The 13,271-nt window shown below is 46.3% G+C and overlaps 2 protein-coding genes across 2 annotated transcripts; both read left to right on the plus strand.

Annotated features, from left to right (window-relative positions):
• The first annotated feature begins 1,967 nt into the window (after positions 1–1,967).
• On the plus strand, positions 1,968–3,116 carry LOC125703528 (natriuretic peptides B-like). Its single transcript, XM_048968121.1, has 3 exons — positions 1,968–2,454; positions 2,551–2,845; positions 2,963–3,116. The coding sequence occupies exons 1-3, from the start codon at positions 2,359–2,361 to the stop codon at positions 2,986–2,988; spliced, it is 417 nt and encodes a 138-aa protein (XP_048824078.1). The 5' UTR covers positions 1,968–2,358; the 3' UTR covers positions 2,989–3,116.
• A 3,367-nt stretch (positions 3,117–6,483) lies between these two features.
• LOC125703527 (natriuretic peptides A) lies at positions 6,484–9,613 on the plus strand. Its single transcript, XM_048968120.1, has 3 exons — positions 6,484–6,770; positions 8,361–8,646; positions 8,921–9,613. Exons 1-3 carry the CDS (start codon positions 6,651–6,653, stop codon positions 8,935–8,937), a joined length of 423 nt encoding a protein of 140 aa, XP_048824077.1. The 5' UTR covers positions 6,484–6,650; the 3' UTR covers positions 8,938–9,613.
• Positions 9,614–13,271: the final 3,658 nt, after the last annotated feature.

A 13,271-nucleotide genomic window follows, 5' to 3' on the forward strand; every position in this document is an offset into this window, starting at 1 on the left:
TACAGCCTGGTTGGACCACACATAAAACTCTCCTTTCTGTAGCTTCCATCATACAAACACCTCTCTCCCGTACATTCATTGCTCTAACTCAATATCCTTCAGAAAGAGAGCTTCTTTTCTCCCAGTAGAGAGAGTTACAATAAAAAGAAGCAGACCTTCACTCGTAGAAACCCCACAAGAAGCATCCAGCTCTCTTAAATAGATTCCCTCTTGAGCATCCTAGCCCTAGCGTGGCCCAGGTGCAGCCTAAATGGTAACAAGGTGAATCCACACAGCCTGCTGACAAGCAATGAAGGGCAAGTATGTTGTGACAGCTGGTGCCAATGGGAAGGTGTAGCATCCTTCCTAACGATGCTGGGTCTGAGAGCCTCCCTGCAGTAACCCTAGGAGCAGGTGTGCTCTCATAGGCCTGAAAGCTTCCTGATGGTGGAATTTGAATGCTGAAAACACTAAAAACATTTAAAAAAAAAAAAAAGTGCTGCTGGAATCTGTTTCCTAAACATCCTCAGCCTGTTTACAAACTCAGCTGTACTACCTTGAAATTATTTGTGGATAAAATAAAATAGGTCTGAAGAGGTTGAAGATTGAGCTGTTGTCAACAGAATCCTACAGCAGGTGAATAAGAAATTGCTAAGATCTTCAACTCCCCCGACACTGAGCAGTAACATGGCATCCTATCAGCTGGCATTTGGGGTGAACATTTTAAAAAGCCACTATTCATAAGGAAAGAACAATTTATTTCACATAAAAGGCCCCGTAATTAGGTCCCTAGGACTGAAGCCAGATGTGTCTGTACTTTAGGCAATTTGCTGAGTTCTATTAGCATTTAAACAATCAAAGCTAACCTTTGAAGTTAGCATGCCAGTCAGACAGGGGAAGCTCAGCTCTAGCTGTGTCATTTCCATCCCCACTAAGAAGCAGTGCATGAATTTACCAGCCAGGGTTACAGGAGGAGCTGAGAAGAAAAGCTTGCAGTAAAACAACACCTACACACCATGAAACATACACATACCTTTCCCAAATGAGTCTTCTTTCAGGAAGGGAGGCACTGCTTGTTGTGATGTTTTAAACAAAACAGCTTGCCGACTGGTGGATGCAGAGATCATCGTCCTACACCATCTGATACTGTTTGATTCCAGTCAAAGACAAATGATGTCAGCTGTAGGCAGGTTTGTGGGACAGAAAGACCAAAAAAAAAGCAGGGAAGGGAATGTAAAAGCATAATGTATGTTGCAATACAGTGTGTGGCAGTAAAAGTCCACAAAAACTTACTGTAAAACTCCCTGAACTCAGAGGAAAGGCATTATAGGATCATAGAATCATTAAGTTTGGAGAAGACCTATAAGATCATCCAGTCCAACCATCCACCCATCATTAATACTGCCACTGAACCGTGGCCCTAAGTACCACATCTCCATGTTTTTTGAACGTTCTTTGGCTTTGCTGAGCTAAAGGGCAGACCCTGAGACAACGGCCCAAGCAGAAATCACTGCAAATCTACTGAAATCAAAGAGATTCATGGATGTCCAAGCAGACAAAGAGTGCAGAAAGCAGAGACCCAGGCAGTGATTGAAAGGACTGTCTGCTGCTCTGCCCACTGGATTCAGTAAGAATTTACCAGAGTCATCTTGATTTGATCCTTGGTACAGGAGGGTGCAGTGAATGCCCGGGGAATAACAGAATGGCTCAGGTTGGGAGGGACCTTAAAGACCATCCCGTTCCAACCCCCAGGAAGGCAAGATGCATCATCTCAGGAATTTGTAAAATCTCCTCAAACCAAACCTCATTCTATTCCCAAAGAACAAAAATATGTATGCAGAGAAGAAAAGGCTGTGTGGAGCTGCTGCAGGCAGGGAAAAATTCCAGCTCCTTCTTCTCCCTCCCAGCAATGAGAAATGATACATCCCTCATCCCTTGGAGAGGAAATCAACCCTCTTCTCGGGTAGCTGCTGTGCGCCTGTGGATGTGAAGCAGAGCAAACAGGCAGAAAGCACAAGGTCCTTCCCTGCATCACCTCCTCCCTAACAGTGATGGAGAGTGGAGGGGGGAGGAAATCACCAGGAAAATGAGTGCTGCCAGGAGGGGAGGAGGTGACCTGGGGCAGTTCTCTCCCTCTGAAGGAGGTGTTGCACTCAGGGAACCCCCCTCTCCCAGAGGGTCACCTATGGGGCCAGTTGTAACCAGTTCCCTTATCGAGGCTGGGGGACAGAGCTCTGGCTCCTGTGGGGATCTGGAAGGAGGCAGCTGAGCTCCCTCTGGGCAGAGAGAGCAGGGATATAAGGAGAGGCTTCTGTGGGTAAAGTGAAAACACAGGGAGAGCTGGGGATAGGATAGGAAGAGAAATAGGGAGAGGAGAGGATGCATCTGCTGGATCTTTGCTGCAAAGCCTCACTACTGCTGCTGTTTATGCCATGGGCAGGTGGTGAAAATGATGCGGAGCTGCAGTCCTTGCAGGTACTGGGGCTGGGACTCCTGGGGACATGAGGACAAGAGCAGAGCTGCCCATCTGATGCTGCAGCTGCCACTTCTCACCTCTGCTTCTCTCTCCAGGAGCTTCTAGAGGCTTTGGAGCAGCTCCAGGAGGAGGAAGGGGCACCAGCCCTGGAAGACGAGCTGGGTGCTGGGGCTGAAGTTGGTGGCTCTGAGTGGGATCTCCAGGGGCTAGAAAGCAGCCCGGTGGGTGCCCTTCTGCCAGCTCCCAGCCCTCCCCAACCAGCGGAGGGACAGAGCCAGTGGAGGAGCCTCCTCTCCTCCTTCGGACGGAGGCATTTCTCCGGCTGCTTTGGGACGAGGATGGAGAGGATCGGCGCGCAGTCGGGGCTGGGATGCAATCACTACAAAGCCCGTAGGTCTTGGGTCAGATCCAGAACTCCCTGTGAAGTGGTGGGGACAGGGGCAGCTGGCTGCCAGCCTCAGAGTAGCTCCCCTACCCCTCCAGCTCTTTGCCCTTTATTTTTTTCAGGTTTCTGGAGGAGAAGGAGAAGCTGAAGCCAGGACTGGCTCTCAAGCACTGGTCTTGTCCCTCTGCTGGACAGCCAGCCTCCCCCTGAAGCTTCTGGAATTTGGGGTATACAACAATAAACCTTTTGTATGAAGCCTCTAGTGCCTTTTGTAAGTGTTTTCTTTGGTCACAGAATAGCGCAGATATAGAACTCCTCCCCACCCCCCAAAGTCCTCCACTCCCTCCACCCTAAGGGCTTGGTCCTTGGCACTGGCCAGATCACCTTGCCAGGTCTGGAAGGCCGTGTAGCACCATTCCATGCCAGGGAGTCACCCCAGTAACTCTCCTTGCTGCGCTGGAGAGGCACCACAGCCAATTCCAGACCCATGGCAATGCGCTCAGTTGCCTCCCACGAGCATTTCACTGCTCTGGCTGTGAATCCTCCCAGTAGGTGGGCAGAGGGCTCGGGGTTAATTCCAAGTAGTGTGCTACACATGCCCTGTCCCATGGGCTATGCCAAATTTGGCACGGCGGGCCGCCACGGAGTGCCACTGAAGACAGAAGAGCTGCATGGCTTTAAAAATACATTTGGCAGCAGCCGAAGGGCAGCCAGGCCTTCAGGACCGGGGACAGACGCCAGAAGCCCGCAGCGAGGAAAGCAGCCCCTGCAGGGACGCGTTGCACATCGTTACCTTTTCCTTTTGGTTCCCAAACTGATGGTCTTGAGCCTATTCTGTGCTGGTGAAATCTCACCTGGATCACCGTGTGGGGTCCTCGGTACAGGAGAGATGTGGACCTGTTGGAGTGCATCCAGAGGAAGGCCACAAAAATGATCCCAGGGATGGAAGGCCTCCCTGCAAGTGGTGATGGGACAGGGGAAATGGTTTCCAACTAAAGGAGGGGATTTAGATTGGATATAAGGAAGAAAGGTGATGAGGCACTGGTACAGATTGCCCAGAGTGCTGGAGGTGCCCCATCCCTGCAGACACCCAAGGTCAGGGAATGGGGTTCTGAGCACCTGATGGAGCTGTGGGTGTCCCTGCTCACTGCAGGGGTTTCATCTGATGGCCTTTAGTGTCCCTTCCAACTCAAACCATTCCATGATTCTATAACTGTTGATCTAATGGAACTGCAAGAAAAGAGAGCTTGGGTTGGTGTACGGCAGAGTTCTTCTGAAGGTTTTATCACCTCACCATGCTGCAGGGCTAGTGGCAGTGCTAACCACGGCTGAGCTCTGTCCGTGTACTATCCCTGCTCCTTTCAGGGATCCTCTCGAGATCCTCCTCCTCCTCAGCTCCTGTCCCATACTCCCACTCCTAAAACTGGTCACAGTATGCATTTATAAGAACCTAGTGCTCTGTTTAGAATTCTAGTATTTACTGTACAAATAGTTAGCAAAGCATGGGTAACGCCTTGGTCTTGTCCCTTCACTGCTGGACTGTAAAGCCAAAAGTTCCTATTAGCCTTGCAAGGGTGATGATGCTGAGATACCCCAAGCAGAAAAACAAGTGAGCTTAATAGCTGAGTTCTATCATTTTACACCCCATTTGCTTTGGCAGAGCTGTCAGATGGATAACAGAGGACAGAATTTGTAAACATGATAGCTACCGTGACGGCCAGTCAGTTCATTCCATCTGTATGCTTTCATATAGGCTATGTGAAATAGTGCACAGGCATATCCACGTTGGAAAAATTCTATTGAGGCTACAGTTGGGCCCCTAGATCTCATCTGTCTGCAGTGGAATGTGGAAGAATGAAAGTGAACTAATTAGTAAAAGAAAGGAGTAGCTCTTGGTCCATGTTACTGAAGGCAGCCTTGGAATATTAGGTTGTTTTACACAGATAGGCCACTCATAGCTAAATATTGCCTCATGACTGATACCACGTTCCTTCTTTCTCAGAGCTGGGTCTGTGACCTGGGGTTTGCTTTACAGATGTGCTGAGCTCTCAGGCAAAACTGACATAGAGCAACAGGGTTTTTTTTAGCACAGGGACAGCACTAGAGAATAGTTGGCAGGTGGGAGCAAAAGGAAAGAAAAAGAACAGTAAGAGACCCTGATTACTTGAAATTGGACTCTCAGTATTAATGAATACCATTTATAATACTGATACTCATCCATTCTCAGCTTACAAAATGAAGATAAGTAAGAAAATACCTGCAATTATTTAGCGAACCATGTAGACATTGCAGCACGGAGTGTCAGTAACAAAGCTGTCAGGTTGGTAACTCTTTCTTTACCACAATTTGAACAGGACTAAATAACAATGGGCTGGAACACATTAATACAGAACTGAGTACTGCTTTATGATACCATACAGATGGGCTGACTTCAAGCCATGCTGGGAAAAAAGCAGTATTTGGGCTCGACTTCACAACCTTGAGAATGCCCTTTCCTGTATAATTTTGGTAGGCAGGTCATGTGAACAGCGTGTTTGCATGTTTGTACACAAATACTGTGCTAAGACATGAAAAAATATTTTATTCTATTATTATTTAGAAGCTGTACCCTGGAGATTATTTCAAGAGCCACATTCCTATGAAAAGCCAACAAATTATTACTAGCCTGACATAGGCAACTTCGTCATATATCTCTTCCCGTTTCAATTTTGAGTATAAGGAATGTTAGGAAAATGCAGCACAAACAATATGCTTCAGAGTTTGAAATATATAAAAAAGTAACTTGTTAATTGCATTAAAGACAGTGCTGGAAGAAGACCTAGCAGCAAGTCTGCATCGTTGTAAATTCTCATTTCAAGGCAGACAGTTTTCAGCTAAGCTTGAAAACTTCAGTTCTCAAAGACACCAGTACACAAAAATTAATCCAGAATCTGGCCACCTCCTCTTTAAATATTATTAATGCAGGGTCAAACCTTACCACGGATGTTTAAAGAAATCCCACTGGTTTAAATGTCCAGCTGTTAATAGTACAATAACAATTTTTCCGCGGTGCCAAAGTCAGTTCCATGGGGCTGGAGGAACTCAGTGTCCCCACAGCGGCTGCCAGGAGGTGCAGATCGGGTGCTTCTGTTGCTGGCAACATGCAAATACAAAGTCTTAATGTGATCTCACCTCTACAGCGATGGGGAAAGGGAAGTGGCCCAAACCTGAGATTTTCAGCACGCTCCATGGCATGCGGTGGCTACGTGTATTCCTTATATAGAAGGAGAATGTGCATGGTACTTTAGGTATCCTAAAAGTAGATTCATCTTCAGCCTTTGCTCTCCACCAAATACTCATCTGCAAAGCTCCCTTGCTTTCCCTATAAACAGCAATTTCCCTACCGAAATCTTCTAACTGAGCAGAGTTTAGAGCGGCTGTTTCCCACCTCCCTAAATCTGAGCATAGGGGTCTCTTGAAGGAAAATTGCTAAGAATTTCCAACTGGACTATGTAATCACAGCGCCTGGTATCAAGAGGAGGGGGAGTGACATGAAATCACTGACTTGTGACATACATTCCTCAGCAACAGCAGCTGCTGCCTAATGACAGCTAATAAAGGGAATCTTCCCTTGACAGAACCGCATGCCTGCAGTGGGACTGGAATGTGCCCCAGATAAATCCCCTGATAACCCAGGAAGCAGAGATCACACCAAACCATATAAAAGACAAGCTTCGAAAGAGAGAGGATAGGAGAAAGAAGAGAGAGACCAGAAGAGCCATCTCAGAAGAAACAGCTTGAACCTCCCCTATTCCCAACGAACCCAGCGCCATGGACACTAGAGGCTCATTTTCCTGTGGTTTCCTCTTGCTGCTTCTTGTCCAGCTGCAGCCCAACAGGGCCAACCCCATCTACAACCTCAGCCCTGCCAAAGAACTGGCCAGCATGGAGGTGAGATGACTCTTTGCTTTTAAAGGTTAAACTTTCTGGGGGTTTAGAAGTGTGTGCAACTGTGCTTTTGCCTTTCTTTTGTATGGTCAGATAGCTACGTTAGCAATTGTATGTAGTGGTCAAAGTCCCAGTTCTTCACAGGGTTCAAAGAAGCTTTGTAGGGCAATACCCTCCAGTGCTGGGATCACCCAAGCTGCTGGGTGGCAATGGGAAACAGAATTCCTATGCCATGAGATGGCTGCTTTGGGTTTTCACCCTTCTTCTCTTAAGCAATAGCCTCGTTTTGAGTTTCTTAATGAATTACAGCAATATCCCAGAGAAAAAACATAGCAATGCATCATGGCATCCCAATAAAAACAACAGAAAACTTTCAAGTGGGCTTATCCCATTAAGAGGCAGGTATAGTGAGCCAGGACAGCCCTACTGCTTTGGGTTTGTGGATTTAAGAGAGAAGAGCTGCATGCGGATGGGAGGTGAAGAGGTAAAGCAGAGCACTCAAAATCAATCTTCTAGAAGGTGTATTACTTGTGCAAACCGAGAGGAACAGTATGATCACGTAACTGTGACACAGCCAGAAAAGACTCTGGAGCTGTAAAATTACCACAGGCTTACTTTAATGAGCGAGACTTAGAGACTTATTACAATAGCTTGGGGAATGATAGAAACTTAAGATTCTGTCTTTAAAGACCAAACCTGACAACTGAAGCATTTCTTTGGACTGGCCCAGAAGCCAGCATCATATCCTGAGAACCAACTCCCTAAAATGATTAGGACAGTGTCAGCCAAAGCTAAAACTGCCTTGTGCCCCCCGGCTCCTCTGTCTCCAGCTGAAAAGAGTGGCTTCCAAATGCATTCACCCTCAAGCAAGCCATGAGGTTCACTCCTCTCTAGCCCACTTTCAGAGATGGGCAATTTGATTCTTCGATGATGATGAAGGATGAGCTGTCCTTGAGCAGGTTCCCTATTATTCAAAGCTTTAAAAATTATGGAGAATGGCACCCAGAAGGTGAGATAGCAGACAACTTTTTCATATAGATATTTTTAAGGAGATGCACATTGCTTTAAGGAGCAGAAATCTTAGAATACCTAGAGTAGAGATTAGTGGAAAACACCGGGAGCTTCTCATAGTGATGTCCACTGCAATAACTGGGGGTTAAAGATGAGCAGACTTTAGTCAAAATAAGAAGAGAGAGACAACAGATGACCAGCAGCATTGCAGGCAACTTCTGAGAGCATGGGAGTCACTATGGGTTCGGAAGTACTTTGAAATCGTGGACTATTGCGGGGTTGAGAGGCATCTCTTGTTCTGTTTCTGTGCCAAAAGCTCTTCTATCCTTGCCAGTGGGACTGTGGCACTTCTTTGGCAGACAGCTTGTTACCTCTCAGCTACAGCTACAGATAGGTGGAATTAATGTAAACAGGGATTTAACACAGAGGACAGAGCTCACGAACCACCAGCATCTCTGGAATCCAACCAGGGAGTACTTAAAGGTGGCTGCAGAACCACAGACAAATTCAGAGTCAGATGAGTGGAAGAGCTAATAAACACATGAAACCAGGAGTCTTATGAAATGAATCCTTCTCTTATAGGCTCTTCTGGAGAGACTGGAGGATAAGTTTGCACTGATTGAAGCTCTGGAGTCCAATCCTGACCTGCAAGAGCCCCAAACCCAAGAGGAGATTCCACCAGAACTCATAGATGACAACGATGAGCAGAAAGCTGAACCCAATCTAAGATCCAGCACTCCTCTGTCCTACAGGAACCCCTTCCTCAAGAGACTGAGGGGGGTGCAGATGCCCCGGATGATGAGAGATTCTGGCTGCTTCGGCAGAAGAATCGATAGGATTGGCTCCCTGAGTGGAATGGGTTGCAATGGTGAGTCCAAATGAAGCCATTCTGGTGAAAAGGCGGACTGCATTTATGTTTTTGCAGCAAGGGAGGAGCAAGGTTTCATTAAAATCTTTAACAATAAGAAATCGTTAAACACTTTGAGTAACAAGGCGCTCATTTTAGTCTAATCTTTAATTTTTTTCCAAATTTTTTCCAAAATAAACTTCACGTTTATTGATCAGACGGATGAAAGCGCTGCTGACAGGGGTGGCGTAGGTCGAAAGATTCCAGTACCACTTACTGTGTGTTCGGTTTGCAGGTTCCAGGAAGAATTAGGACCACTTCACCCTGAAGAATGCTTCGCAGAACCCGTTCCTCCCAAGATGAAAGCTCGTCAACAGAAAGTTATTCCTATTTTTATTTATTTATTTATTTATTTATTTGATCTCTCTCTTTTTCTTAATAACATTTCTTACTCTGGCACCGTGAGACCATCTTTAAATAAAACTAACACGTAAGATATCTATGCTGGAACCTCTCTCCTGTCTGTTGCATTAAAATTTCTTGTATTTTCCTAAAGTCAAAAGCCTACGTTTTATTGGTACTCTGGTACCCGCAAGGCTGGATCTCACTTACACAAGACCAAGAAAGTATGAAGCTGGGAAAATGAGAATGAGTTTTTCCCTAGATTTTTGCTCTCTACACTAAGAAATTATAACAGATGAGCAGGAGAAAAAAAACAAAAAAAAGCTTGCTCAACACTGGAAGACCCACAAGAGTAGATGTAGTTTCAGTAACAAGAAAGTCCTTTTGCTGATACAGATTACTCAGTCAACGCAGCTGCCACTCCACTGCCACACATCCCTCATGTGAGCAAAATTTACAAGAAAAGAAGTAAAAATTGAAGCAAAACTCCACAAGTTAGAAGCTAACTAGAGGGAGGAAAGGGAATTCATTGTATATGCTTTCTAGCACTGACCAAATAAAGGCTATAAGCATCAACAGAAAGATACGTCATTGACTGTGTCTTGTCTCACTCTGCATGTGGTTGAGCTGCTGATGCTCAGTGCTTCTTGATGCTTCTCAGAGGGCATGAATGCTATCACAGTACTGAAGGCAGGTGGGATCACTTCAGTTACGAGCATTTTGTGCATAACACTTATTCCTTTCTGGGAGTCACACAGTTCTGAACACGACTGACAGGAATACTACTCATTTAAACTTTTGTAGCTGGATCTCACACCTATAATCTGAATCCACATCCTCCCCATAGGTTTAGATTGCCAGAACCATTCACTTAGCATCCTAAAGATCCCCTTGGGATCAAAAGCATTGAACTCAGACTCTACACAACTATCCTGCGAGTCCGTGCACCACCAGAAACTGGGTTATGGTGAGGATCAAGTTAGAGTTTTGTTTCCAGCATTCATTACTGGAGCACCCAGGAAAGCTCATTCAGAGTGTAAGATCATAGCAGGATGGACTCAACTGGTGAAAGGGCACATACACCCATCAATGAAGTCTATCCGAAGAGGAATGATACTTGGGACAGGCAAGGTGCCAGTGCCATGCCAGTTGTTGACAACAGCTCTCAGAAACCACAGCTGTAGTGAACTTGGAGTGCTAACAACACGCCTGCATGCCTGACTTCCCACACGCTGCTATAAAAGGAGGTAAAACCAATCCTTATGCTGTAACACTAATGGCCCTTACTGGAGCTGAATTTTACCCAGTCAAGCAAAACTTGCACGGATGCATCAAGGCCCCACAAATTATCCCTCCCTTTCAGCTCCCCAGGGCACAAAACACTCAAGAGCTCAGTGCTAAAAATGGCAAGAAGAGTTGGCACTGCCTGACCCAAAGCCAGGTGGGTCCAGTATTAAGAGCAAGCCAGTTCCCGGTGGAACAGGTCTGTATTGGCTTGCAGACAGCATGTTAATAGACCCTGCAGCCTGGGAGAGCTTAATTGAGAGCTGGCAATTTAGGAAAAACGCATCTCTGTGGCTAGATTTTTAGTGCTATTCCCATAAACACACTGAGCTATAAACCTCCCCTGGGGAAATCGTGCAGACAGGTCAGAATAGGATTGAGTGCAGGAAAGAGCACTTGGAAAAGCTGAAACTCAGCACTGATCAGCTCTATGTGCAAAGAGCATCTCACCCAAGGAGAAGCAGAGCTACCACAGCACAGAAGAGGGAACAGACAGTCCCAAACAAGCATAAGACAAAAGCAACCCACTCCGTATGGAGAAAGCAAGGGCACCTGAAAGCTGAACTCCTCTTCCCAGCAACCTGTGGTTGGGCTCATGGCTCAAACATCCAAAGGAGGGTCCTGTTTTCCTGTATGCAACAGAAGGTGCTAAATCCACACGGCAGTCTTTCCCCTTCGTGCAGACAGAAGCTGACACCTGATGACTCTTTATTTCTTTCTGCTGTTTTCATTGCAGTAATTTGCACAGCTGCACGTGCCAGCCATGAAAGGATGCAGCGATTCCTTCTAACTGGGATGTGCTCTCTTACAGCAGCAGTCAATCTTGCACAAATCCACATCTAAACATGAGGAGGCTTTCTTCAGGTTTGTAGAGGATCTGCCTTTCAGTGCCTGTGCATTTTGGAAACTAATCCTGGCAGAACTTTTTGGAGACAAAGGAGGAACTGCATGAGAGAAGAAATAAGCAACACCCGTCTGCTGTGAGAGCATGAACCAAAGATTAATGTATTCCTACTGTCTTCACACCTACAGACACATGCCTTCCAGAGAAAATGCCCCTAAGGGAAGGCAAGGTTTGCAGAAGGTACTGATAACAGTGTAGGAAATAGGCCAGCGGCCACACACCCAAGCACTTCAGTTTTGCTCTAGCAGCTGTGCTATGAGTCAGAGCTGAGACAAGGAGCCAGAGTACCTTGTAATGGTAAACAATTCAGAAATAGGATGCCCCTGGGACAAGCTTTTGCTGCAAAGCAAGAGCTGATGGCAAATGCAGATAACAGCGACCTTACAAGCAACTGTTCAGCACCGAGCTCAGGACAGCTCTGAAATCCAGCCCTCCTCCATGCTGTTGGGCGTCGGAGCGCTTCACAAACCTTCACCAACAGCACAGTAGATGATGCACAGTACAGAAGATGTACCCAAGTGCTACTGTGCAAAGGAAGGAACATCCCAGTGAGATCAGAGGAGGACCAGCCCAGCACTCTCCGCCAGGCTCCAGTGACATTTGCCACCTCCTGCAACGCCACACTTCATCCTTTCTTTGTAACAGCTTCTGGCAGTAACCCTGACCGGTGGTACATTATTGAGCAGCTTTCTTTCCTTTGAACTTGGAAATGCAGTAATGATACGGGTGTGCTTCATACACACCATACAGCCTCATTTGGGAAAGCAGTTCAGTTGGTCTGGGGTTCTTACACTCACACTTTTCGACCATGAAGCCTCAAAATGAACTGAGCGTGCCCTGCAGCAGGTGTCCCAGGACTGTCATTCCCTGCTAGGGTTGTACCATTGCCATTCCAATGAGAGCTAGTGGACAACCAACTTTAAACCTTCTGCTGTCTCTAATACCCAATCCTTCAACAGAGCGAGAGAAAGAACACAATGGGCTTCGTTCTTTAAGTGCTATTCCAGCCATCAGCACAAGTAGAAAGAGGTGGGGGGCTCAAGATTACAGCCTCACAGTAGGGAGAAGGAAGAAAAAACATGAACGAAACAAGGCAGGAAGAAGCTTTAAGGTCACAGAAGGGAGCTCTCACACATCATTGCTGGCCCTCAGAAACTGCTGCCGTCTTGGATTCTTTTTACTGATCACTTGTAATAACCATCTGAGCCCTCTCCTCCTGTCATCCTATCTGAACAAAATGAAAGGAAGTGGTACAACTGGTGCACTGAATCTGTGAATGAATGAAGTCACAGGCACGCCTGCCCCCCTCCCAGCAGTACAACTCATTATGAACAAAAGGCTGTATCACACATAAATTCTGTTTTCCTCACAGCAGATTCTATCACCAAGTGATATTTCCAAAGAAAGCAGCAGCTTACAGCTGTAATCAGAGTTTGGGGTCTTTTATGTGCAAAGAAAGCATTTGTCAGACTTTCCCTTCCTATCTCCCACTTGATGTCTCAGAGAACCAGCAAAATCCTGCATAGAAAAAGAAGCAGAGTTGTGAGGAGAGGGAATTTCTTTTATTTTTATTCTTTAAAGACAAAGTACTGAGAAAGGCTTTTTATGTTGGGAATCAGGAAGGAAAAAAAAGAAAGATCAGATCAATCTGTAAAGCTGGGCATCCCACAGAGATGCTCTCAGGTATAAGCAGCAAGGAGATGCTGGGTGAGTCAGCAAGGCTCTCTGTGCTGTCTTGCCTTCTCTGTTACAGCTGTGAGATCTTCAGCACAGTGCCATTTCCTACATTCACCTACACAAGTGGGTACCAGGCTCCTTGACTCATCCTTTTCTTTCTGTAGCTCTGAAATAGCCTGGAGAAGGGGACACCTTTGATCATACATACAGCAACCTCTAAATCTCATTGAAACTGATAAACCGATACCCCTCACTCCTGAGATGGTGAAGGGGGGCAACTTGCTGCCAGCTCATTGCAGCTGTGAAAGAACTCTTACACACTACAGTGGATGCTACAGAGGCTGAGTGCATCCCAGTGCACTGCTGAAACACACTTCAG

The sequence above is a fragment of the Lagopus muta genome, chromosome 21 (genome assembly GCF_023343835.1).
Source record: "Lagopus muta isolate bLagMut1 chromosome 21, bLagMut1 primary, whole genome shotgun sequence".
NCBI lineage: Eukaryota > Metazoa > Chordata > Aves > Galliformes > Phasianidae > Lagopus > Lagopus muta.

Coding starts and splice junctions, on each gene's coding strand:
- LOC125703527 (XM_048968120.1), top strand. CDS start 6,651: ATGGACACTAGAGGCTCATTTTCCTGTGGTTTCCTCTTGCTGCTTCTT. Junction 6,771..8,360: donor AAGAACTGGCCAGCATGGAG/GTGAGATGACTC, acceptor CTTCTCTTATAG/GCTCTTCTGGAGAGACTGGA.
- LOC125703528 (XM_048968121.1), top strand. CDS start 2,359: ATGCATCTGCTGGATCTTTGCTGCAAAGCCTCACTACTGCTGCTGTTT. Junction 2,455..2,550: donor CGGAGCTGCAGTCCTTGCAG/GTACTGGGGCTG, acceptor TTCTCTCTCCAG/GAGCTTCTAGAGGCTTTGGA. Junction 2,846..2,962: donor ATGCAATCACTACAAAGCCC/GTAGGTCTTGGG, acceptor TATTTTTTTCAG/GTTTCTGGAGGAGAAGGAGA.